Source organism: Sminthopsis crassicaudata, chromosome 3 (genome assembly GCF_048593235.1).
Source record: "Sminthopsis crassicaudata isolate SCR6 chromosome 3, ASM4859323v1, whole genome shotgun sequence".
In the NCBI taxonomy this organism is placed as follows: Eukaryota; Metazoa; Chordata; class Mammalia; order Dasyuromorphia; family Dasyuridae; genus Sminthopsis; species Sminthopsis crassicaudata.
Genome location: NC_133619.1, coordinates 283518389 through 283545707, shown reverse-complemented (window position 1 = coordinate 283545707; position 27319 = coordinate 283518389). Strand labels below are relative to the sequence as shown.

Sequence of the window (27319 nt, the reverse complement as noted above, 5' to 3'; positions counted from 1 at the left end):
TTTCTTGATATTGAACCAGTCCTTCATTTCTGGTATAAATCCCACTTTGTCATAGTGTATTTTCCTGCTAATTAGCTGCTGTATTCATTTTGCTATATTTCATTTGAAATTTTTGCATCAATTTTCATTAGAAAAATTGGTCTGCAATTTTCTCTCTCTGTTTTGGCTCTTCTTAATTTGGCATCAGTCATATATTGAGGTCATAGAATGAATTTGGCAGGACTCCTTTACCTAATTTTTTAAAGTAGTTAACATGGTATTGGAATCAATTGTTTTTTAAATGTTTGGTAGAATTCACTTGAAAATCCATCTGTCACTGGAGATTTTTTCTAAGGAACTTTATTGATGGCTTGTTCAACTCCTTTTTTTCTAAAATGGGACTATTTAAGTATTTTATATCTCCTGTTAATCTGAGCAACTTCATAATTTTTGTAATTTTTTGTAATTATTCATCCATTTAAATTAGATTGTCAGATTTGCTGGCATACAGTTGGATAAAGCAGCAATTATTATTATTATTTTTTTTTCATTGGTGGTAAATTTACCCTTTTAATTTTTGATACTGGTAATTTGGCTTTTCTCTTTCCTTTTTTTTAAAATTACATTAACCAAAGGTTTATCAATTTTTGTGTTTTTTTCATGAAACGAACTCTTAGTTTTATTAATTAGTTCAATAGTTTTCTTAGTTTCAATTTTAGTATTCTCACCCTTGAAGTTTAGAATTTCTAACTTGGTATTGAGAGTTTTTGATTTGTTTCTTTTCTAGGTATTTTTTTTAGTTAGTTACACACTAAAAACTAATTATTTTAATTAGTTGATTTTCTCTTTTTCTATTGTACTCATATAACTATTTAGATGTAAAATTTCCCCTAATAACTGCTTTGGCTATGTCCCATAGGTTTTGGTATGTTTGTCTTATTATGGTCATTCTATTGAATGAAAATATTAATTATTTCTATGATTTGTTGTTTGACCCACTAAATCTTTAGAATTAGATTATTTAATTTCCAATTGGTTGTTATTTTATCTTTGCTTGGCCCTTTATTAAATAAAATTTTTATTGCACAATGAGCTGAGAAAAAAAGTATTTACTATTTCTGTCTTTCTGCTTTTGATTGTGATGTTTTAACACCCTAATATATGGTCATTTTTTTTTGTAAGTGTACTGCTTTTGTAAGTAAGTACTGCTGAGAAAAAAAGTGTATTTTTTTTGTCCCTATTCAATTTTCTCTAGAGCTCTATCATATCTAAGTTTTATAGAATTCTAATAACCTCCCTTTTTTCTTTCTTGTTTATTTTGTTATTAATCTAATTCAGAGAGGAGAACATTGAGGTCCCCCACTAACAGTTTTGCTTTCTATTTCTTCCTGTAACTGTATTAACTTCTCTAAGAATTTGAATGCTCTAGCACTTGATGCATATCTATTTAGTATAGATTCTATTTAATTGCCTATGACACCCTTTAACAAAATGTAGTTTCTTTCCTTATGTCTTTTAATTAGATCTATTTTTACTTTTGCTTTACCTGAAATCACAACTGCCATTCCTGCTTTTTATGCTTTGGCCAAAGCATAATAAATTCTGCTCCAGCCTTTTATTGTTACTCTGTGTGTATCTCTCTGTTTCACATGTTTTTTGGTAAACAACAAATTATAAAATTCTGTTTTTTAAATCCATTCTGCTATTCTCTTTTGTTTTATGGGAGAATTCATCCCATTCACATTCATAAGATTACCATCTGTGTATTTCCCTCCATGCTATTTTCTCCCCTGTATATATTAAAAAATTATAATAATGTTTTATTTTTAAAATATATACAAAGATAGTTTTCAAAATTAACCCCCTGCAAAACCTTGTGTTCCAAAATTTCCCCCCTTTCCCCCCAATTCCCTAGACATCAAGCAATTCAATATAGGTTAAACCTGTACAATTATTCTAAACATATTTTTCACATCTATCATGCTACACAAGAAAAATCAGATCAAAAAGAAAAAAAAGAGAAAGAAAAAAAAAAACAAACAACAACAATAGTGAAAATACTATGTTGTGATCACATTCGTACCCATAGCCCTCTCACTCTTTGCAGATGGCTATCTCCATCAGAAGTCTATTTGAATTGAACTGAATCACCTCATTGTTGAAATGAGCTAAATCTATCACAGTTGATCAACATTTAATCTTGTTGTTGCTGTGTAGAATGTTCTCTTGCTTCTACTCACTTTACTTAACATGAGTTCATGGAAGTCTCTTCAGGCCTTTCTGAAATCATCCTGCCTGTCAATAGTTATGGAACAATAACTTTCCATTACATTTATACACCATAACTTATTCAGCTGTTCCTCAAATGATAGATATCTACTTGGCTTCCTGTTCCTTTCTACCACAAAAAGAGCTGCTACAAACATTTTTGCACATGTAGATACTTTTTTCCTTTTTTTTTTTTTTTTTTTTTTTTTTTGATGTCTTTGGGATAGAGATTAGCAGAGACAGTGCTGGATCAAAGGGTATGCACAATTTGATAGCCCTTTGGGCCTAGTTCCCAATTGTTCTCCAGTATGGTTTGATCTTTTCACAATTCCACCAACAATGCATTAGTGTCCCAGTTTTCCCATATCTCCTCCAACATTTATCATTATCTTTTTTTTCTGAGATCTTAGCCAATCAGTGAGGTATGAAGTAGTAACTCAGAGTTGTTTTAATTTCCATTTCTCTAATCAATAGTGATTTAGAGCATTTTTTCAAATAACTATAATTGACTTTAATTTTATTATCTGAAAATTGTCTGTTCATATCCTTTAACCATTTAAAGATGTGAATTTAGTGCTTTTTTTTTTTTTTTACACATTTTGTATATTGTGTTTGTTAAGGAATTGGTTTATTTTTTGGATTTTTTTTTTTTTTTTTTTGCATTTGGTCAACTGTATTTTTTAAGGAATTATTTTCTTCAGTCAATTTTTTTCCTTCCTTTTCCAAGCTTTTCTCTTTCTCTTACATTCCTTTTGTTTCTTTTCTCATTTTTTCTTCTACATTTTTTATTTGACTTTTCACATCTTTTATGCATACTTTCAAGAAAACTTTTTGGGTTGGAAACCAATTCATATTATACTTTGAGATTTCCTCTGTGGACATTTTGTCCTCCTCTGAGTTGATGTTCTGCCCTGAACCTTGGCTTCAAGAACATGGGCCTGTTTAATGTTTATCTTCTTACTTACATCAGCAGGTAGTCCTATCTGTTCTCTCCAAGATATAACTTGGTTTCCTGGGCAAGCAATTAGCCTTCTGAGCTGGGACTGGAGATTGCTCCACTGGTCTCCTCTGCTATTGCATCAGGACTGAATGTCTCAGTTGCTGTTCTGCTGTTATTAAGACCATCTCACTGACTTTCTGGGACCCCATCTGAGCTGGACTGAACATCCTTTTCACTCCCATGAGACTGACCTTTTTTTTCAAATCCTTCCCATTTATCTTAAGTTGGAGAGTTGTTTCATTCTGTCAGACTGTTCAGAGGCTTGATTTCATGTGGTTTTCAAAGGTTTACTCTGACATTTTGGTTCTTCCCATGGAATTGATCCACTGTTCCTATTTCTAAAACAATTGATCTGTCCTCTAATAAACTGCTCTGCTTATTAAAGTAGTGAAAATTAAAAGGGATTACACTAGTGAGTAAATGTCCTTGGTATAGTACAAACTTCCTTTCTAGCTTTGCCTGAAACTACTCATCTCAAGAAATACCATGTTTTCATCAAACTAAATTATCTATCTTCCATATCTAGTTGGTATTTTTCAACAAACCTGTTTCTGTCCCTAACATTTTCTTGTAATGAAAACATAACAAAATAAAAAACCCACCCCATGATATATGTATTGCAAACAGAAACCTATTGAATTTCTACTTATATTTGAAAGTTTAACTCATATTTTATCTCTTACAAGAATTGTAAAGGAAGCTTGGAACAATTCTTTTAGAGCAAAGGATAGATACCTCTAACAACTGACATCAATAGGATATCTAGCTAAAGCACCAGAGTACCTAAGAGAAAGATGGAATGTAGTATGTGCCAAATCCATCAAAATCACCACAATCTCCAAATATTGTCTAATTGTTATTAATAGACAGAAACACATTTTATGCCACAAATGGAAATAATACTTATTATTGTTATGAAGTTTACAAAAAAGCTTTTATGTGATTTCAGTTTAATGAATCCTTACAAGAACTTATATGACAAGAAGATCCACACTCTGTGTGCTTTTTTTTTAAATCTAGGGATGTTTATCAAATAAAATATGAGTGTGGGGGAGATAATGTTTTTGTTTTTAGAATTCTGAAATATTCTTATATAGAAAAACTTATTCTACTTAACCCAATAGAGCAGAACTTAATTGATAGAAGGTACTTGAATACATATTTTATTTAGTTCAATGGATGTTATAACCTCCTTTCTATTTCACCTTTTCCATAAAAGATGTAAATAAAAAGTGAATTTAGATAGAAGTCTATCAGTAGAAGATGAGTAGTTATTTTTCAGAAGAGCTATAAAGAATGATTCATGTTTCTAGTATGAGCTGAATTATATGACTTGTCGATCTCCCAAATCAGAAAACTTCTATGATATTGTTATAACCATAATCATTCTTGCAAGACTATTCAAATAGCAAGCCAGAGTCAATAACATTTTAGGTACTTCATGAATAATTGGAAAATGAAGTATACTTAGACATAGTAGAGAAAGGCTATTTGACAAGCCCTTTCTGCCTCACTTTTCTCCATGTGGAATGGCATCAGGTTAGGAAGGCAAAGGGTAACTACACCCAAAGAAGGAACACTGGGAAGTGAATGTAAATTGTTAGCACTACTCTCTATCTACCCAGGTTACTTATACCTTTGGAATCTAATACTTAATGTGCAACAAGAAAATGGTATTTACACACATATATTGTATCTAGGTTATATTGTAACACATGTAAAATGTATGGGATTACCTGTCATCGGGGGGAGGGAGTGGAGGGAGGGGGGGGATAATTTGGAAAAAATGAATACAAGAGATAATGTTATAAAAAAATTGCTCATGCATATATACTGTGGGAAAAAAATTCCAAATTAAAAAAAAAAGGAAAGCAAAGAGGAGCTCAATGGCAAAGTGATAGAATACCAGGCTTGGAGTCAAGATTAATCTTCATGAGTAATCTGGCCTCAGATACCTACTAACTGTGTGACCTTGGACAGGTCACTTATCTCTGTTTGCCTCAGTTTCCTTATCTATAAATGAGGTAGAGAAGGAAAAGGCAAAGCACTCCAGTATCTTTGTCAAAAAACAAAAATCAAAACCAGATGAGGTCATGTTGGACATGATTGAAAACAATTGAACAGCAAGTGGGCTGAATCAGGCAATCTTGAGACATCTTCAATAACTAAAGAAAAGGGCCTAACTAACTTGCTTGGGGAAAAGATCAAAATATTCCTTCAACTGTAGTTACCACTCATCAGAGAAAGCTTTCTTGGATATCTGGGTCTTGAACTATAATGTTGAGGAAGCAACATGGCAGAAGGAGAAAAGAAAACTCTAGAAAAGTTGTTTTGTTTTGCTGAGGCAATTGGGGCTAAGTGACTTGCTTAACAGTCATTTAGTCTAGTCACACAGCTAGGAAATATTAAGTGTCTGAGATCAGATTTGAACTCAGGTCCTCCTGACTTCAGGGCTGATGCTCTATCCACTGGGGCACCTAGCTGCCCCTGCTAGAAAAACTTTGAAACCAAAAGTGTAAAAATAATGTAGTTGGTGTTAAAGAAGAGATAAAAGAAGACAATTGGAACTGAATTCTAAGGTATCATTTCTTCCATAATAACAAGAATATCCTAAACTCCCCCTGCTAGAAGTATAATCTACATTATCAATCCTATCAATCTGCATATCAATCACAATTAGAAATTGCACTTTGTATTTCCTTATATTATATGTCACATTATGAAAAAAGAGAATAGTTGCTATTTCACATTGTATGTTGTTTTATATGATGTGCTCATATATTTCATTGGGCTAAATTTTAATTTTCATTATTAAAGTTCAATTCAATTGCTAATGTGATCAGCCTAGTGCAGAGGAGGAGTGAATTTGGAATCAGAGGACATAGAATCCCATCTTAATTGGGCCATTTATTATTTATTTGACTATGGAAAATTTATTTAACCCCTATTAATTTGAGTCTCATCATTATAAGATGAGGGATTTGGAATAGCTATTTTAATCTTTTCTAAGATCTATGGTTCTGTGTTCTTTGGGAATCAGATCATCTATCATTTTGTCTGATTTCTTATTCATGTAAGCAAATTACTTGTATTAAACTCAATGAGAAATTTGTAAAGATTCACAGTCATGAAACATTATTATCCCTGTTAAAGAAAAGGCAAATGCTACATTATATGTCAGCCATTTTAATATTGTTTTAGATGCATTTTTACATATGGACAAATGAGTATATGTGTGTGTGTCTTGAGTATTTGTGAGTATGTATGCATATAGATCTTTGTATGGGTTTATATAGCTGTATGCATCTGTGTGGGGGTCTGTGAGTAGATGTGAATATATATAATGTATGTGTATATGTAAATATATCTATGCTTAAATATAGTCTTCTTGGGGAAGATAAGGAACATAAAAGAGAAAAAAAATAAAGTAAAAAGTGTATAGCAGAGAAAAGAATAACCTACAAGGAAACAAAGAAAAAAAATGGACACATGATTATAGTTGCTGCTATTATATATATATATATATTATATAACAATAAATATTCCATATAGATATATATATATATCTATATGGAATATATATCTAGATATATAGATCTATCTATCTATCTATCTATCTATCTATCTATCTATATATATGGAATATTTATTGTTATATAATTTTAATCTTCCCTGATGTTCTGTTGGGTACATGGCAATGTTTTGTCTTTCTTTTTCGCTTCTGTTTTTTTCTTATTTTGTATTTAATTCAATACATAACTTTTAAAAATAATAATAATTAATCAAAGGAAATAAATTATTTGCCTAAAAAATCACCTAAAAAAAGACAAATGAATGAAAAGTCACATGCTTACATATGTAATAAAGTAACAATTATGAGAGTGTTAGATATGAGCATTATTTTCTTTTGAATCTTATAGAGCATTGGATTTGGAGTCAGGAAAACCTAGATTCAAATCTATCCTCTACCACTTTGTGACACATCTATTCTATGACAATAGGTAAATCACTTAATCATAATCTCTGCTTACCTCAGTTGTAAAATGGGGATAATAATAATAATAATAATAATAATAATAATAATAATAATAATAATACCTACCTCCCAAAGGTTTTTTTTTGTGGATCAAATAATATTTGAAAAGGATTTAGCACAATGTTGGCATACAAGAGGTTACATATAAATATTAAATAATAAAAATGATAGTAATTATACAAATCCAGGCTGCTACTTATTATGTGACTTTGGACAAAGTCATTTAACTTTTTCCCTGCTTCAGTTTCCTCATATCTAAAATGTGAATGATTATAGTACTTATCTCTAGCAGCTCTCTTGAGGATAAGTGAGATAATGTTTGAGGAAAGATTTGAAATCAGGTCTTAGGGACTCCAGGTCTAGTGTTCTATCAACCACATGACTATTCTTTTACACTTTACATATGATCATGACGTTTCAATGCTCTCAAATACCTCTTCTTTTTCATAATAATAATATTCAAAAATATGTTGATTTTTCCAATTATCTCCCTCTCTAAATAAAATTCAAACATGAACTTATGATTTTTCCATTCAATTGCTTCACAAAATACTTTCAAGGTTTTTTATGATGCAAACCTAAACTTAGAGGGAGATTGACCCTAAAGTGGGTAACAGAAGTTATAATCTCTAAGTGCAAAATGGAGGGGAAAGTTAAGATTAATTTAATAATATAATTATCAAATATAAGGAATGCCTAAAAACAATGTACTTGAAAAATTTTAAGTGTTCAGATTCTAACTTTATAAATATGCTTTTAGTTGTTTTGAAAAACTTGCTAAATGTTTCTAAGCTCTGGGTTGTTCATTCCTCTAGATATCGCCTTGATCATTCTCTCCCTTCAAATCCTGATGGAGAAAGCCCAGGATCTAAACCCTAAAGCCTTAGGAGTTGTGGCACTCTCCAGGCTACCAGAATTATTTCCATGGCCATCATTGCGGAGAAAAATCACCATTTTGAAAGGACCAAGAACTTTCATCACCACTAGCAAGAGCTGCTGGCCTACAATTAACAGGAAGATGAGAAGAAACCCATGGGTGGAAAAAAGCTTCACACATTCAGTTCTGCTCCAGCAGAGGCCTCAGAACCATTGTCTATGGAGGCAACTCTATCAAATTGGCACTAGTCAATCCCACCAGCTGTCAACTAGTCACACTTATAAGGCAGGCAAGCCAGCATAGCTGAAGAACCTTGAGGGAAAAAGGGGAGGCAGTATCTGCCAAAAAGTTCAAACCACCAACATCTTGACCACGATCTCCCTTATAAGCCCTTGATGAGGACAACCAAACCCCAAGAGTTTTTGAAGTAGAAATGCTTCCAATTCAATATCAGAAACACATATGATTTCACTAGTGGAAAAGTGGGAAAAATGTCTTTTAAAGAAGAGGCATTAACATTTACTTTTCCTTTGCATTCCAGGTGCTAGAAAGCACCATGACAGCTTTGCAATTGATATCTTCCATTTATTTTTTCTTTTTCATTAGAATGTGAACTCATTGAGAGCATGGCTATCTTATCTACTTACTTCCCTAGTGATTAGCACAGTGCTCTGCACATAGTAAGCACTTCCTTAATTCTTCATTAATTCATTAATTAGCACCAATGAGGTACCAGTGTTATGGAAAACTATCACAAATTGACTATGAGTTAGAGCATAAGAAACATGACTACAAATCCTGATCTATCTTTTTATAGGGTTGCAACTCATTATAAACTAAAATTTAAGAGGAAAACAAATAAGTTTATTAACATTATTGATAAAGAAAATGAATAACCTACAACTCTAAAAGTTACTACATTATGTTTTCATGTACTATGTTTCCACTCACATGGAAATCCTGGTTAAAAAAATTGAAAGTATATTTGATTAAGTCCTTGATTTAAGTATATGTAGATATCAGTGTAAAACTGTAAAGGAAAAGAATTATACACACTATGCCTAGATTATCAATATTGTTCCCAAAATTATGCCTAAAAAATCATCTGTTCTTCTCTGATTATCCAAATCTATGAATTCTTTAATACCCAGATCAAGTTACACTTTTTTGATATAGTCTTTCTCAGATACTCCAATCTTCAGTAATCTATTTTCTGAACTCATTTCAGGATGTTTCCTTCACATTGCTTCATCCTACTATTTTTTTTAATTGGTTCTTGTTGCTATCTGAATTAAAACAAAAGTTCCTTGAGACTAAATACTGTATTTTCTTTAATATGTCCCATGTCATCTAACTATTATCATAATGTTGGATACAATCTGATTTAAGGCTACTTGACAAATTTTCTTATTTTCCCTAAAGTACATTAAAAAATGCTGAACATATAGATGACATTTAAAATAGTTATTCTTTAATTGTGCAGTACAAGTGAGATTCACTATACATAAGTATACCACATTATTATTATTTGAGGGAAGGAGCTGCATCTGTGATTTCATGCATGTGTATATACACACAAACACATAGATGTAGATAAATATTTAGGTATATACATATAAATCCACACACTTGTGTGTATGTGTGTGTTTTATAAACAAAACTCAAGAAGTCTCCTTTTGAGAAAATCCCCTCTGCTAATGAAGATTAGAACTAATCCTGCAAGTTTCAGTTTTAGCATATTTCCAGGAGTCAATGAAGGGTTGAATGCCTTACCAACTGTACAACAAAAGTCTCAAAGATGATAGGAAGACACCATTTTCATGCAGTAGAGATGAGTTTTCCCTAAAAGGCAACAAAGGTCCTTGTTCCTCATGAAGCAGTTTTCTACCAGTTTTCTTCCTTATCATAAGAGCCTAGATATTCCACTCACATGGAGTCTGGGTCCCTCCAATTTGGTGGATTTCCGAGGACACTTCCTTATTGAGAAATGGAGCTGCATTCATAGAATCTAAATATTTGAGGGTGCTTCATTTCATTCCAAATTAAAGCTGAACTAATAGGTGTTAAGCCTCCCTCTAACAACAGATAATATAATTTTGTCCCAAACTTTATGTCATTTTATAAGTACTTCCTCACATTTAGTATGCATATTTCCACACCTGTCCTTTTAAAATACTTAACTCTCTTCAAATAAAAACTCAAGTGCTATCTCCAATGTAAAAATGTTCTTGATTGCCTTTAACTATTCATGTTCTTTCCACTCCATGTTACTTTAGATAATTTTATATATTTTCCTGATTTACTTCTACATATTTGTTAAACTGTGATTTGTGACCCCATAAAGGGATCATAACTGAATGAAGAGGTCATAAAGTTGTGATTATTATCAGTTAATGTTTTATTTGTATACCTATTTATATACCTATATATCCAGGTTCATGTAAAAATTTCTTGGGCAAAAAGGGGTCACAAGTGGAAAAGATTTAATAAACCTTGCTCTAGATTATAGGTGCACATATATCTATCACAAATAGATATACAAATAGTATAAAATAATATTTGAATGAATATATACATATATTCATATTACTGAATAATTACATATAAATATACATATGTGTGTATGTACAGACATATATATATATATATATATATATATATATATATATATATATATATATATACACACACACACACCTACTACACAGGGGCATCTAGCTATTATAATGGATTGAGTGACATCCCCGGAACCAAGAAGATTAATCTTCCTGAGTTAAAATCTGGTTTCAAACACTTAATTAGCTGTGTGGCACTAGTTAAGTCACTTAATCCTGTTTGCCTCTATCTCTTCATCTGTACCACTAGTAGGAGAAGGAAATGATAAACCACCCTAATATCTTTGCTAGGAAAACCTCAAATGAGGTCACAAAGTCTCAAGACTAGAATGACTAAATGACCAAACATGTACTATGTACTAAATGTATGTATGTTCATAATAAACTTTTTATGTACATTTGAGGTCAGAAATACATTTGTTCTTTTTATCCTTAGCTTCTTTTTTTTTTAAACCATAAATGTTTGTTAAATTGAATTAAATTGAACAAAAATACCTGGATAGCTTGTTGTATTTCTTTCTTCCATAAGATATAAAAAATAGCTAACACTAAATATTTTAAGAATTTTTTGTAAAAAAGACAATGTGGAAATTTGAAACTGAGAACATCTTAAGAGTTTGAGCAGAAATGACTATGAAAATAGGTTATTGTTTTTAATAAAAGCTTAAAAATAGGAGATACATACAGCCAGCTTGCGAAGACTAGATAACATTTCATTCTGATCCTTAAAGCCAGTGGTATGTATATTGTGTACTGCACTTTCTTTTTCAGAAAGCCATGTATCAAAGAGGCACTGGGGGGAAAAAAAAAAAGTCTTTAGTAAGAATATTCACAAGTTAACCAGTAAAGTAAAAAGTGTGCATATTTGTTTTTAACACACATTCCTACTGTGAATCACCTGTTCTTTGGTAAATCGTTGCCATTTCAGGAGGATATCTTGTAGGAGAACCCAGCGATCTTCTGTCCATCGACATATGTTGGCCCATCGGTCTCCCAAAACCTGGGGAAAAAGCAATCCCACAGTCCTTAGTAAATAACCAACGATAGCTATGATATGATAGAAATGATCATGAATGACTGCTTCAGTTATTGCTTGAGTCTCCTATCTGTGCTAGGAGTGTAAAGAACACATTGTTTCTGGTTTGTAGTTTAATCAGTACTATCTTTGAGTTATTTTTAGACTACACTCTTCCTTTCACCTCACATAGAAAACCATAAAGTTGCTCTATACTGCATTGAAATAGTGACAACTATTATTTGAAATACTAACATCAGTTTAAAAATGCAGTAAAGCAATAAATGAACAAATAAGCAAGGCATTTCAATACTAACATATAAAATATCTTAAAAATAATTTTTTTAAATAATAAAAAAGTTGGTTGCTAAACATGTCAAAAAACAATCACACAAAAAGTAACACAATTTTAAATTTCAAGGAATGCTTGCTCCAGACTAGGACATAGATTCTCAGTTTTGCTAATTATTTTAAGCTGATAGACATTGTTGGACAAATTAGTAGGGGAAAAACATGGGCACAGATTTCAATCTCAGACTATTGCAATGAATAGCAACAGATTTCTCCAAAGCAATAATTTGTACATTTATCATCTTTCTAGATATGGATAAGAACATATTCACTATGATTTTTATATAAATGAAGAAAAAGAAAAATTTACATATATTTCCTTAAGCTATGCCTTTTATATATTGCTTAAAAACATCTTGATAAAGGAAATAAGTATCTTGACAGCTGTTATGTGCCAAGTGTACACTTTAGGAAAGACAAATGAACAGTTTGTTGAATTATTACAACATTAATAATAGATATGTTAGAACTCTACATTCTAACTTCTCTCTTATTTGTGTAAACATAGAAATGTTTGTCTATATTTATGACTATTTTAGAACAAGGGCACAAATAATGCATTTGTAAAGTATTTATACAATTATAAAATAAAATTTATCCTATTTATGGATACCAGAATGAAGAAAAAGTGAATGCCTGTGACTTGTTTTTAAACTTACAGAATATGTTCCTTGTATTATATTTCATGAGAATTTTTAATCTTAATAGTTGATGTGAATAGCACATAAGCTAATCTATAGTAAGACAGATTGTTTTATACTAACAAAAGTAGAACAAATGGGATTTATATGTTGAAAGGAATAAAGAGCACAACTAAAAAACTTTTTTTTTCTCTGAGGCTGGGGTTAAGTGACTTGCCCAGGGTCACACAGCTAGGAAGTGTTAAGTGTCTGAGACCACATTTGAACTCGGGTCCTCCTGAATTGAAGGCTGGTGCTCTATCCACTGCACCACCTAGCTGCCCCACAACTAAAAAACTTAAAAAAAAATAAAGTGTTTCTTCTCTGGTGCCCTTCAATAGGGCACTGAGTGCATCTGTTAGTGGGGTGCCATTAACTTTTTAGGACTGTATTAGAAATGACCATATTACTCATATGTAGCTTAGTTACAAGTACATTTTTAGGTTTTTCCCTGAAGTATCAATAAAATATTTTGTGACACAGTACCATCACATATATTTTAATGTCACTTATTTTATTACACTTTTTATAGTCTTTTTCTACTTACTTTGAAAAATGTTAGTTACTAGAGAAACCATGGCATTGAAATGGAGGAAGCTAAGCAATAACAACAAACACTTTATCTTAAACCAACAGATTTAACAACTTCAAGTACATGGAGCCTGATTATCATTTATTAAAAGATATGTTGTGTTTTTACACACAAAAAATTGCTTAATAAACTTGTTGATGCCTGTTACAGACATTTCCATTTATCAAAAGTTACTAGATACACTTGCAACAAATAAGTCATTTATAGACAAGTGAATATAAGGGTTAAAATTTCAAGTAATTAGCATGTTTAGGATATATACTACTGCATAAACTCAACCATTTATCCAAGTTTTACACACATAAATGATTTTGCAAAAATAATTAAAAAGAAAGGTAAGAGAGAATGGGGATGTTCTATATGACTGAAAACAAAAAAAAAATTAAAATATAGAGAAACAATATCTTATTAGCATCATCTTTATGTATGGAAACAATGCATATTGAGCTCCTAGAAAAGAAAGTAGTACTAAAATAGATATAGTCCCTTCCTTCCAAAAATTTCTAAGGCTCAAAAACTCATAATACCATTTCTAACTTCTCATTCCACAATATGGATTGATACCTATTGTCCTTCTGTCTAAATGAATTGGACACGTGCTTTTTACTTTTACATATTCAAAACTGTCCACACTATCACTAATATTTCTTAGTTTCTCTTGCATAGTCAAGAATTCTTTCTTTCTTTGTATTATATGTCCAAAGGGCTATAAAATTATGCATATCCTTTGAACTAATACTACAACTAAGCATGAATCTCAAAAGAGATTAAAAAAAGAAAGGGACATATGTACAAAAATATTTATAAGCCTACTTCTCAGGGTTTGAAAATTGAAGGGAAGTCTGTCAATTGGGGAATGGCTGAATAAATTGTCGTATGTAGTTTGAAGGGAGGGATATTATTGTTCTATGGGAAATGATAAGCAGATTTCTCTCAGAAAAATCTGGAAAGTCCTCCATGAACTCAAAGTAAAGTGAGATTTACTTTGTACAGAGTAATAGCAATGTTATGGGATGATCAGCTGTCAATGACTTTGCTATTCTTAGTAATATAATGATTCATGACTGTTTTGTAGGAATTATGATGGAAAGTGTTATCCATACCCAGAGAAAGAATAGATTGTGTCTGAATACAGATTGAAACTTTTTTTAGAGAGGGAATCTGTATTTTCTTTCACAACATGATTTTTATGGAAATGTTTTGCATAATTTCATATGTGTCTTTTTAAAGGGTGAGGAGGAATTGAGAAAATCTAGAACTCAAATGTAAACGCATGTAAAACAATGTTTTACATGTAACAGAAAAACATAAAATTATTAAATAAAAAAGAAATTCTATTCCTAGTTGTGAAAGGCAGCTCCTCAAATGTGTAAAATATATACATGTATGTATCTAGTAGGAGCATATTAGAGCAAAAGTAAGAATGTATTTTAAAATCATTTTCTATGATATTGATTTCCACATTTCCCAATAGTTTTTATTGTTGTTATTAAATAATGATTTCTCATCCCAATAATTGGCAACCTTGATTTACCTAATACTCTCTTTCACTATATCCAATTTTCTTCTCAGTTTTCTGTACTTAATCTGTTCTCCTGATCATTCCCATCTCCCCATTTTTAATCAGCATCAAATAATTTTAGGCATAACTCCTTCATAATGGAACTTGAGATCTGGTACTTCTAGGTCTCAGCCTTTCCCACACATTTTCATTATTTTCTTTACTTTGCTGACCTTTTGTTCAGATAAATTGGTTTTACTTTTCTAATTCTTAAAAAAAAAAAAAAAAAAAAAAAAAAACCTCAACTTTTGTTCTGATAGCCTTGGAGGCCAAAAAGTAAATACATTTAGGTAATTAATTTTTTTTATTATATTGGCATAGCTTAACTGTGATTAATTAACATCTATTCATTTATTTAGATCACTTTTTATCTCTGTAAAAAGTATTTTGTTTTTGTATGAATATATTCTATGAGTCTTGATAGCAGAATTGTCTGATTTTATGTTAAAATTATTTCAGAAAGATATTTATAGCTTTCTGATAGGTTTTATTGATTAAATGCTAAAATATTTTTACTTTATTATTATTATTATACTTTATTGTATATATTTGTATATTGTATTATAATTGTATATATTATACTTTATTGAAATTATTAAAATTAATTTTTATTTTACTCTCTAAGGTTCTTTATTTAGCATATTATGAATAATATGTGACAAATGTTTCCTCTTTGGTATACTTATTCACTGTTTCTTTTTCTTTTGTTTTGTCATTGCCTTTATAAATCCTTCTTACTGCCCCCAAATCAACAATATCAATAATAGTAGTGATAATGGGCCTACTTACCTTACTTCTCTGATCCTATAAGTAAGCCCTCTGCTATCTGGTCATTACTAGCGAATCACAATTGCTTGAGACATCTCTGCTTAGACTTCAAGCTAACTGGCCTAAGATCTACATATAATTGTTTTTTCAGGCTTAAAATTCTTTTTATCACCAGTGTGTGCTCCATAACCTGTTCTTTAAATTAGCATCCTTGATAAGATGTCTCTACCCACCTGCATTTTTTGTAATTCTATTTCTTTGGAATTTCCTTTACTTAGTTTTGTTAGGGTGGATTTCCAGAGGTTGATATGAAAGAGGATATCTTCATTTCAATTTTTTACGATGGCCATTCAAACTGGAAATAATCCAAAGACTGGAATTTATCCACAACTGGAATAATCAGTACCTAAAGAGCTTGTGTTTTGTTTGGTTTGGTTTTTCAGTGGTCAGGTATGCCAAACCCTCATGAAAGAATGTTTTTTTTTTTCTAAACTAGATACACATAGTAAAAGGTCAAGAGCACAAGCTAATTCTCTTAAAGCCAATCACAATCTTTATTCATTAAAACAAATCAAATTCTAATTGATTAAGATGAAATTCAGCTACATAGAAGGACTTTGTTATTCTTACAAAACAAAAAATAAAAACAAAAAAAGGAAGCCCAAAAATTTATCCACAGAACTTGGCATTTTCTAAATCTACTTCTATAAAGACTAATAGCATAGCTGCTTAAAATAAAATTACTTCTCCTAAGTGTGATTTTATATATTTTGCAATATTTAATTCTGCTTAAAATCAAATATGTACTCAGTAAATTTAGTGGAATTGGTACATTTCCAACATAACATATTTTCATATTTATCTCCTTAAAAAGCACTTGCTCTGAGGGAGTTTTCAGGCTATCTAATTCAGGATTCAGAATCTCTCAGTCAATATTAGCACCACTCAAAGAACTCATGAAAAATGGAGACATGAATAAAATATGACTTATTATGATTGATAGAAGGAAAAGAGCACTACTTTGGCTCTGCCACTAACTTGCTCTATCACTTAAGGTAATTTAAACAAATGTAAAGTTCATACCTGACCCTTTATTTGAGGAAAAAGTCATTCCAGATATATATACTCCAAGTCTTATTTAGCTCTCAACTTTCCAGACTCATTTTGGCACTAATCCCTTTCCATCCTTTTTATCCCTTTAATTTCTTTTTATGTGTTGTTTCTCCTATGTAGAATGCAAGCTTCTTCAGGGAAGAGACCACCTTTTCTCTTCTTCATATTTATATTCCTAGCATTTTTATAGTGCTGGCACATATTAAATACTTAATAAATACTCAATCACTCAATCTATCTGTCCTAACCTCTGGAAAGGAGGTTGGTTAGTTGGCCACAAAAAAAACTCTACAATTCATAATTCCTCCCAATTTGTAAAGAAAGGAAGATAATGCAATATTTCTACCCTTTATTTAAATTGTTGAGGAAAGTTGGTGAATTTAGAAGATTTTCACCCTTTTGAGCATGTAATGGCTACAAATTCAGGTCATAGAAATACTGATCAAACTAATAACTAAAATTCCTTTTAAATCTGGCATCCTATTATTGAATAACTTCAAATTTTAAATGTGGTAATGTCTTCCTAAGTTTTATTTTTATCCTTGTAAATTTATTTTAAATTAATCCTGTCTAATTATCAAATCTTCTGAAAACTTCAATGAAGCATGCCATATTTCCTGCTTCCAGAAAGAGATCACTTAATTTTAGGGGAAGATTTCTGTTCCTAAACATCTTTAAGATTTCCAGGAAATATGATCTTCTATGGTCCTCAGTAATATATCTAGTTGCTTAATGTTCTTTATTGTCACAAAATTTGCATGATATATAACTCAAATCTCCCCTATTCATTTTTCGGTGGAGGGCAAGGCAATTGGGGTTAAGTGACTTGTCCAAGGTCATATAGTAAGTATTAAGTATCTGAGGTCACATATGAACTCAGGTCCTCCTGACTTCAGGACCAATGTTCTATCCACTGTATGATCCAGCTACCCCTTTCCCATTTATTTTACCTATACTTTTCCTTCTCATGTAAAAAAAAAAAAAGTAGAAAATTAGAATTTCAACCAGTTCATAAATATATATTTCAAATATTTTTTTGTAAAATATTGATAGTCAAGTCATCAGAATTGGTTATGTAATCCAAAGCTTCTTAAACTGGGGGTTGCAAACTCACATGGGGTCATGTAAATATGGGTCATGAAATTATGATTTGTCAGTAAATATTTGATTTGTATACAAGGGATTGTATATCAGGTATCACATAAAAATTTCTCAGTTGAAAAGGGGTTTCTAGTAAAAAAAGTTGAAAAAGTACTAACATCTGAGTATAAAAGAACTCATATATGTGAGAATTTCTTAAAAACTTCAAAATTGTCAAAGCACTTTCCTAACAACCCTTTGAACCATGATAGTATATTAATATTCTCAGAATACAAATTTAAAACAAAATGAATCAAAGATATCATTTTAATGAGAGTTAACCAGAATGGGAAAGAGCTCAGGGAGAGAATCACACCTAAAATGAGGTCTGAAAGTGTAGGGGTCAACATTTAAAAAAAAAAAAAGAAATTTCATTTTATTAAGACACTAAGTAAATTTACTAAGCTTACTAAGGAAGACTACTTTATCTCATAGTAGTTTCACTTAGGGGACAGATTAGGTTTTTACAACTTTTTACCATCATTTAGAACACATAGCCAATCAATAGCAATTTCCCAAACCCTGCCTCCCCTTCCACCAAGAGAAGTGTACAAGCATTGGAGTCATAGGATAAAGGTCAGGTTTATTCCTATGGGAAATCCATTTCTTTAAGTTTAGTCTTATCAGAATACCTTGTTGACAGTAAATCTTTAATATAGTGGAGTCTTCCTTCTCTTAGATAAAATCATTAAGATTTATCCAGTTGTTAAAAAAAAAAAATGAGGATAAAATGCAGCCTAAGGGTCTTTATAAAACCCTATGGTTTAGTTTCTTTGGTCTTAGTTTGCTTTTTTTTCTGGGGAGAATGAGTTTTCCCCAAACTCACAGATCTTAGGTTCATCAACCTCCATTAAAGCAAAAGAGAAACTTTAATGAAGTTAGAAAAACCTAGGCAGGGAGACCTTGAATTTCATTGAAGCCAAATGATAGAATCATAAGGTGATGTTACATTCAGTCATGCTCCCTGGCCTATGGAGTTAAAAACAGGAGACAGAATGATTTTTTTTTTTTTTTTTAATCTCAAAGTGAGGGCACCAGGGAAGAGCTGAATCTATGCCAGAGGCAATACTGTAAACATTTCACATCATGAGAGAAGGAAGTCAAATGCAGAGAGTATTGTATTATTGAATCTTACAAGATCACAGCACATTTTGAAACAAAATATTTTTTACATGTGGTAATGCCAAGAATTGCTTAGATATTTCACATTTTTCCTTTCAAATTAAAAATTATTCACAATTAGGATGCAATTGACCAGATGAATGGAAAAACAAAAGATCTGAGATGTTTTGCCTAACAGAATAAGGCAAAGGCAAGGGTGGGAACAGGAATCATAGAAAAGGGAAGGATGGAGTCATTTCAAGGAATCCCATATGTTTTTAGCTTCAATATTTATGTTTACTTATAATTTATGTTTATAAATTATTACTCAAAATTATTATTATTTTTTTTTTCCTGAGGCTGGGGTTAAGTGACTTGCCCAAGTCACACAGCTAGGAAGTGTTAAGTGTCTGAGACCAGATTTGAACTTAGGTCCTCCTGAATTCAGGGCTGGTGCTCTATCCACTGCGCCACCTAGCTGCGCCTATTACTCAAAACTATTGTTCAAAACAATATTTCCTATTTTAAAACAAGACATTTTAAAAAGGTATACTCTGTTATAATGACAGTGTGACCTCCTAAAAAAGATGAGAATACCCATTTTATCCTGCTTTGCAGAAATACGGACTATGGATATGGAACACAGAATCTAATCTCAGGTTCAACTTTATTTATTAGTTTTGCTGAACTTTATTTTCCTCCTCTCTCTCTCTCTTTCAAATTATTTTTTATAAGGCCTGTATCACTAGATAGGATAGAAAGGAGATATACATTTGGAAATAAAAGCACAAGGAGAAGTTTTTGATTCTTGATTTCCTTTTGGACTCCTCCAAATTTAGATTCCTCCAAATCTTACTATTTGGGAAAGCCAGGACAATTTCTCCTACTTAGGAGGTTATTGAGCTGGCTGAAATCAATCCCATGGGATACTCATAAGAAGTGAAAATTCTTCCAATAAGAAGCCCAAGGAAGAATCTCAACTGTCCCAACTCCTTAGGGATATGCAAATACTGACTCCTTTAATCAAATAAAGTTAACCTGTAACCTGACAGTTAAATATCTCTTTCAGGATGGATAAAATTATAATCCTTTAGCTAAGTTTATTCAACTTTTATGACATTGAAAGGAAGCATGGGCATATTAATGTTTTTTTTCTTAAATTTTTTTATTTATTAAGAAGAATGAACAATATTACAATATTTAAAACAACTGCTTTTTCTGTTACTCTGAGATTTTTTTTTATAAAAGACCTCACTAAGATATTAATTTTCAATAAGTTGTTTTGTTTTGCTTTATTTTGTTTTGAGATCTGTACCTATTCTAAATGTTTGGGCAGCCATTACCTAGCACAAGAACTCAATAAGAAAATATTATCCCCTTAAAAATTATACAAGAAAGATGAATTAATAAAAATCATTTAAGGTATTTTTTATTTTACCTGACCACATATGATTCAAGGAAGAAAAAAATAGTATTTCTTATAACCAATTAATCTGATGGATCTTTTAGAAATAATTTTATTCCAGTTTTAGTTGTGTTTATATAATCATAGAATATCATCCACTTCTGAAACCTTGAAAACTACTTCTGAAATGAGATAAATTCAAGAAAAAAATCTGGAAAGAAATCAAGTTCCCATTATTATGTGAAGTAATGGAATTAAACAATCTTCTGTCTTTGATGTATAAATTTTGGTTTTGTGTAGGCATAATGCTCATGAAATTAGTTTCTATTCTTATTGCTTTTTAATCTGCCTGGAAGCACTCTAAGAGGTTTTGCACAAAAAAAGCACTCAGTTTCTCAGGTCATGGGCAGGCTGACATGCCTTTGTCCAGAGAAGGATATGTCTCTGCTGCAGGTCTAAGCTGAGACTGAATAGTCTTTCATATCAGTGACTGAAGTAAAATCTTTAGGGCTGATTATTTCTCTTCCCAAAAAATATAAAAAATATAATTCCCAACAACCAAGTAGGAAATCTGGAGAATGCAAACATGCTTAGATGTGACAGTGACTGGAAGCAATGGGAACAGTTATACAGAGTTAGAATGTGTAGAGGATGTGAGGAGGCAGTCTTAGACACAGACACAGCTCTTCTCTAGAATATAATATAGAGAAATTGATTAAGATAAACTTTCATTCCTGAAACAGAAGCTTAGATCCTACGCTATTCTGGCATGGAAACTAGAAAATGGATGAAAAATACACTAAATGTCAGTCACTCAAAAATATAGCTGATATTGATACCTTAATATTCCTTTTTTGTCCCAAAGAATTTTTTTTTACTGTTTGAAGGCTATTTTTGTTTGCTTTTTGTTTGTTAACATGATGATTTTGAATAAAAATCAAGGCTTAAATAATCTTCAGATATTTTCAGTTCTCGGATTAAGTTGAGAAAAAATGAGCCAAGAGAAGTAAATAACACTCACAATTCAAAAACTGAATATCAAGGGATTCATACAAGAGAGACCAAATAGCTATGTACATATTTTTCAAGCTACTGATTTAGAGTTTCCAGACAAACTTTTCACAAGGATTATATTTTGAAGGATCATTATGACTGCTTGATTAGTTAGGAGAAATTTTACTTTGATGAATATACAAAAAAGTTGTGAGCCTCTAATTTTGAGAGATATATTCTTCTGTCTCCTGATTGTCGGCTTCATATATTATTGATTTTTATGAGTTTATAAAATGCTAATGAATAAATCTATGAAGATTGTTGTTGCTGTCACTTCATTATTTGTGGGTTGTTAATTAATGTTACATGGTAGCATAATAAACTTTGTTCTCTTCAGCTCCCACTGAGGTATCACCTGAGATATGAGGAAACAAAAAATTAAAAATCCAAGGGGCTTAACAAAAATGACTGTCTATCTTCTGATGTTGAGTGTGAAATCAGGAGGATCTGGGGAACCTGGAGTTTTTACTGTTACCTGACGTTCTGTTTCAGAGATTCTAAATTCCTTGAAGCCTCTACTTGGTCTTAGTGCTTACTGTAAGCCTTGTAAAGTAATGAATGCACTAACATCATCAATAATACTTCAATACTATTTAACTACAATGTGTTTTGTTTTGTTTTTTTTTCCTTGCAAAAAACAATGAGCTTCTGAAACTCACTTGTACAGCAGAGCTCTAAGCAAAGTTAGGAAACATTAAAATAGAACTGGTAAATGTTTAACAACATAAGTAAAAATATAACATAGATAATTTTAATATGGGACTTTCTAGTCAACATATGGCTTGCCAGGATCCATTTAAGTTTTAAACTAGAAACTTAAGAGGATGTGGGGACTGACCTTTGTTGCAATTATTAAGACAAAGTTTCAGAAATGGCTAGTCTAGCCCTGGAGAGTTGCACTCCAAATAAGATTTGTCATTTTTAAAAATCCAAATTTCCCTATGGGTAAATAATAAAAAAAATTTTTTGTTAAGATACATTAAGCCAATAGTCAGGTAAATACTCTTTATGCATATATTACATAGATAAAATGGCCACTTTTCATAAAGGAGAAAATAGATTTTACCAAATTCCATATAGTGAGTAGAAAAACTAAAGAAAATTGCCAAAAATAGCTTGACATTAGTTCTATTAGGTCATAAAAAGGATGAGCTTTGAACTGGAGACTAATAATTAAGTTTATGTTTATCGTTACCATGAGATCACCAAGTTTTTATAACCTGTCCGCTTCCTGGCTTTCTTGCTTTCTTTACTCACTCCAAATGTTCATTTGCATTAGCTTTTGTCATACTTGGATTATTTTCCCTCTTTTAGTTACCTCTTAAATCCCTTCAAGAATCAGTTCAATCACACCTTCCTTTACTGGCTCTAACCTCCCTTTTTAATAGCTCTTTACTCTGTGACATCACCTTCCATTCTTTTGTTTTGTTTTTGTTTTGTTTTGTTTTTCTTTTCTTTTCTCCTCTTCCTCTTCTTTTTTATTCTTCTTCTTCCTCTCCCTCTCATTTTTCTTCTCTCTCTCCTTTTTCTTTGTCTTTGTCTACTCTTCTCTCTCTACTCTCATGTGTCTCTCTATGTATATCTGTCTCCCCTGTCTCTCTGTGTGTTCTCTCTCCTCCCTTTCTGTCTCTCTCTGTGCATATATGTGTGTATATGTATCTCTGTGTGATTTACATGATGACACATCCATTAGAATATAAATGCCTTGGGGGAAGGGAGTATTGTTACCATCTTTTGTATCTCCTGTCCTAAACCCAGAGCTTGAGACAAAACAGACATTTAATAAATGATTTTTGACTATCATTCTTCTTTATGATGGGAGTTGATCAACAAATTCCTATACCTTTTTATGAGTTGTTCAATTTATTGAGTCTACCTCTCTCCTAAAAGAAATGAATATATCATTATCATCTTGCAAAAAAAAAAAAAAAAAAAAAAGACAACTCCAAATGAGGTCTCTTAGCAGGAAACTTATCACAAGTTATTTCCTCTTGATAAGTATTTGAAGGATTTTCTCATTAAAGAGCAATTATAATTGTTCTATGTGGCTCCAGATGGCAAAGCTTGAAGCAGTGGGTAAAAGTTGCAAAGAGGCTAATTTAATTTGCATATATTGGGAAAACTTCCTCCCCTCCTGGGTTGGCCAAATGCAGAATAGGTAGCCTTGTGAAGTGATCTTGTTATCAATGATATTTTAATAGGGTCTTCTGTAGGAAGTTATGGTGAAAATTCCTTTTGGGTATAAGTTAGACTAGATAGTCTGTGAGGTTCATTTTATTCCTAAAAGTGATATAATCCTGTAATGCTATGATAATATCAACTATGTGACCTCCTAACTCAAGGAGATTAAGAATATTAGAGCATGAAGGAGCAAAAGATTGGGACCTCCTCATACCTCATTATTATAGTGGTTTATTTGGAAAGTACAGGTCTAATAGAAAAAAAAAATAGCTCAATAATAGCCCCCCCCCCCCTCTCTCTCTCTGTCTATCTCACAAAATGACTTCATTATATGTGAAGGAGGATAATTTACATGGAATATTAGGATACCACATTTGCAACTCATTTGCCTTCTGAAGGGACTTTATGTGCTAACATGAATGCATCATGTATTTTCCTTATCTGTTTAGGTATTCCTTTAATTCCTGTGCATGTTTTATATTTCTTGATGGGAAATAAATTCTTTTAATTACTCTTATAGTTGTTATGGAGAAGGCCTTTTTTTCCTCAGAGATTTTACTTGAATTTGTTGTAGGGTTTTGGTTGTTGTTGTTGTTGTTGTTGTTGTTGTTGTTGTTGTTGTTGTTGTTGTTGTTGTTTTTTGTGGATTTACTTCTTGGGTAACTGTTAGTACAAGGTATTTCTTAATTTTGTTTGGCATTTTCTTCTTTTTACTCATATAGTATCTGGGTTTGGGGTCTTATATTTAGGTCAAATTATGTTATCCTTGTGGATAGTGTGAAAGCTCTGGTTAGTTTTGAGTAGTGGTAAAGAGTAAGCCACATTTTTGGAAGTGTCTAGTTAAACCTCCTTCTGTGGCTTGGAATAAGACTCTCTAGAGTCTAGCTCTAGGTTGAGCTAGAACTGTCTATCAGGGGTTCTCAAACTAAGGCTCATGGGCCAGATGCAGCAGGCTGAGGATGTTTATGGGGCCCACTGGGTTATGGAAAATGGGCTGAGGGGTGGAGACAGAGTGTGTTTTTGTTTTAACTATAGTCCAGCTCTCCCACAGTCTGAGGGACAGTGAACTGGCCTCTATTTAAAAAGTTTGAGGACCACTGGCTAGATACCAATTGAGGCCTAGCTCTATCTGCTTCTGTAGCTACTCTTCAACAGGTAGTACTTGGTGCTTTTTGCCGCATCCCCAGAATTAGTTCTAAAAATAGCAGCACAAAAAGCTTGAAACTTGTGACAAGGCCTCCCCATTCATAGATCAGGAGAATTCAAATTTATCCTAAAATTCAAAGTCAAGAAATAGATTGAAAAAAATGACATAACAACAAAAAAACCCAGAATTTTACCATAAAAATCTACCATGAGTGTCAGCAAAGAATACCAAAAAATAGAATCAGAAGAAGACAAAGTTTCAAAGAAAAATTTTAATTGGATCAAAGCACAACATGAATTTATAGAAGCATTAAAGAAAAACGTTAAGAATGATAGAGGGAAAAAGGGGGAGGTGAGAGTGATTTATGAATATTATAAAAAAAGAATCAATAACTGGTAAAAGGAGCACAAATACTGAAGAAAATAATACCTTAAAAATAGAATTGAACATAAACAAATAACTGAAGAAAATAAATCATAAAATTGTAGTTGGGCAAGTAGAAATTAATGATTTAATGAGACAAACAAAAAAAGTTAAAACAATGAAAATAATGAAAAAAATATAGAAGAAAATGTGAAATATCTTGACTAATCTGGAAAATAGATCAAGAAGGGATATTTTAAGAACACATTTCAATCAATTATCAAGGAAAAATTTCCTTTTATTTTTGATCCACAAGGTAAAATGGAAATTGAAAGAATCCAATGATCATCTACTAAAAGAGATCCCAAAATAAAAACACCCAGAAATACTATAGTTCAATTCATAAATTTCAGGTCAGAGAAATTCCTTCAAACATCTAGAGAGAAATAACTTAAAATACTGGGGAGTCATAGCTATGATCACACAAGATTTAACAAGTTCCATATTAAAGTAGTATAAATCTTGGAAAATAATATTCCTGAAATCGAAGGAGCTAGGATTATTACCAAAAATAATCTATCCCTAAAACCTGAGTAATTGTTCAGGGGAAAATTGAATATTTCAGTAATATAGAGGCTTTCAAGCACTCCTAATGAAAAGACTACAGCTAAATAGAAAATTTGACATTCAAATACAAGACTCAAGAGAAGCATTAAAATGTAAATGTGAAAGAGTAATCATAAGGGATTCAATAAAATTAAACTGTTTACATTCCTATATGGGAAGATGACAAATGTAATTCCTAAGAACTTTATCATTATGAGAGTAGTTAAAAGAATTTACATAGGTAGAGGATATGAATGTTAGTTGATTATGTGGGAATTATCTGCATAAAAAAATGAGGGGGTGAAAAAAAAGGATACACTGAGGAAAGAATGGAGGGGGAGAGAGAATGAAGAATTTTTTTTCACATAACAGAGGTATGTAAAGAAGAGTTTTTATAGCAAAGAGGGAAATAAAGAGTGATGGCAAGCAATGCTTGAACCTTAGTCATCAAAATTGGTTCAAAGAGGAAAGAACACATATTCAGAAGTGTATAGAAATATAACTTACCCAGTAAGGTAATAAAAGAGGAAAGGGATAAAAGAAAGAATAGATTAAGAGAGGCAGTGGTAAGCAGTAAAATAGACTTTTTTTCCCCCCCTGAAGCAATTGGGGTTAAGTGACTTGTCCAGGGTCACACACATAGGAAGTGTTAAGTGTCTAAGACCAGATTTGAACTCAGATCCCTTTGACTTCAGGGCTGGTGTTCTATCCACTGCATCACCCAGTTCCCCCATAAAATAGACTTTTAAGAAGAAACAAAAGGAAAAGAGAGAAAGGAAAAGAAACAGAAAAAATGGGATAAAAAGAAATTACCCTTTTATAACTGTGAATATACCTGGGATAAGATTACCCATAAAATAAAAGGGACACCAGAATTAATTTGATATCTGAATCCAACAATGTGTTGTGTACAAGAGACACATTTGAAAGAGAAAAACATACATAATGTTAAAATAAAGGACTGAAACAGAAATCTAATATGCTTTCAGTAGAACTAAAAAGAAAATAAGCAGGGGCAGCAATCATGATCTCAGCAAAGCAAAATCAAAAATAGATTTAATTAAAAGGGATAAGCAGGAAAATTCTATTTTGCTAAAAAAAAAAAAGTACCATATAAAATGAAGTATTATGGAAAGTTTTCTGATTTAGGCCTCATTTCTCAGATATAAACTGAATACAGAATGTAGTCAAATTTATAAAAATAAGATTTATTGATTAATAGATAAATGGTTAAAGATATAAGCAGGTAATTTTCAGAAGAAGAAATTAAAGCTTTCTACAGTGATGAGGGGAATATACTCTAAATAATTTATTTAAATAAAAGCAGATTAAAACTCTAAGGTACCACCTTATATCTATCAGAAATAATAAGTGCTAGAGAAAAAGGGAAAAGGAAAGTTACACCAATGAATGAATGGTGGAATAGCAAACTGGTCTAACTATTCTGAACAGCAATTTTGAACTAAGT

The 27319-nt window shown here is 31.6% G+C and overlaps 1 protein-coding gene across 1 annotated transcript in view; it reads right to left on the bottom strand.

Moving 5' to 3' along the window:
• The window catches only part of DMD (dystrophin), a 2117885-nt gene that overhangs the window by 1491624 nt on the left and 598942 nt on the right, over window positions 1-27319 (bottom strand). The window contains 2 exon segments of the mRNA XM_074300855.1: window positions 11461-11568; window positions 11674-11775. Of these exon segments, the coding sequence (XP_074156956.1) occupies window positions 11461-11568; window positions 11674-11775 (210 nt within the window).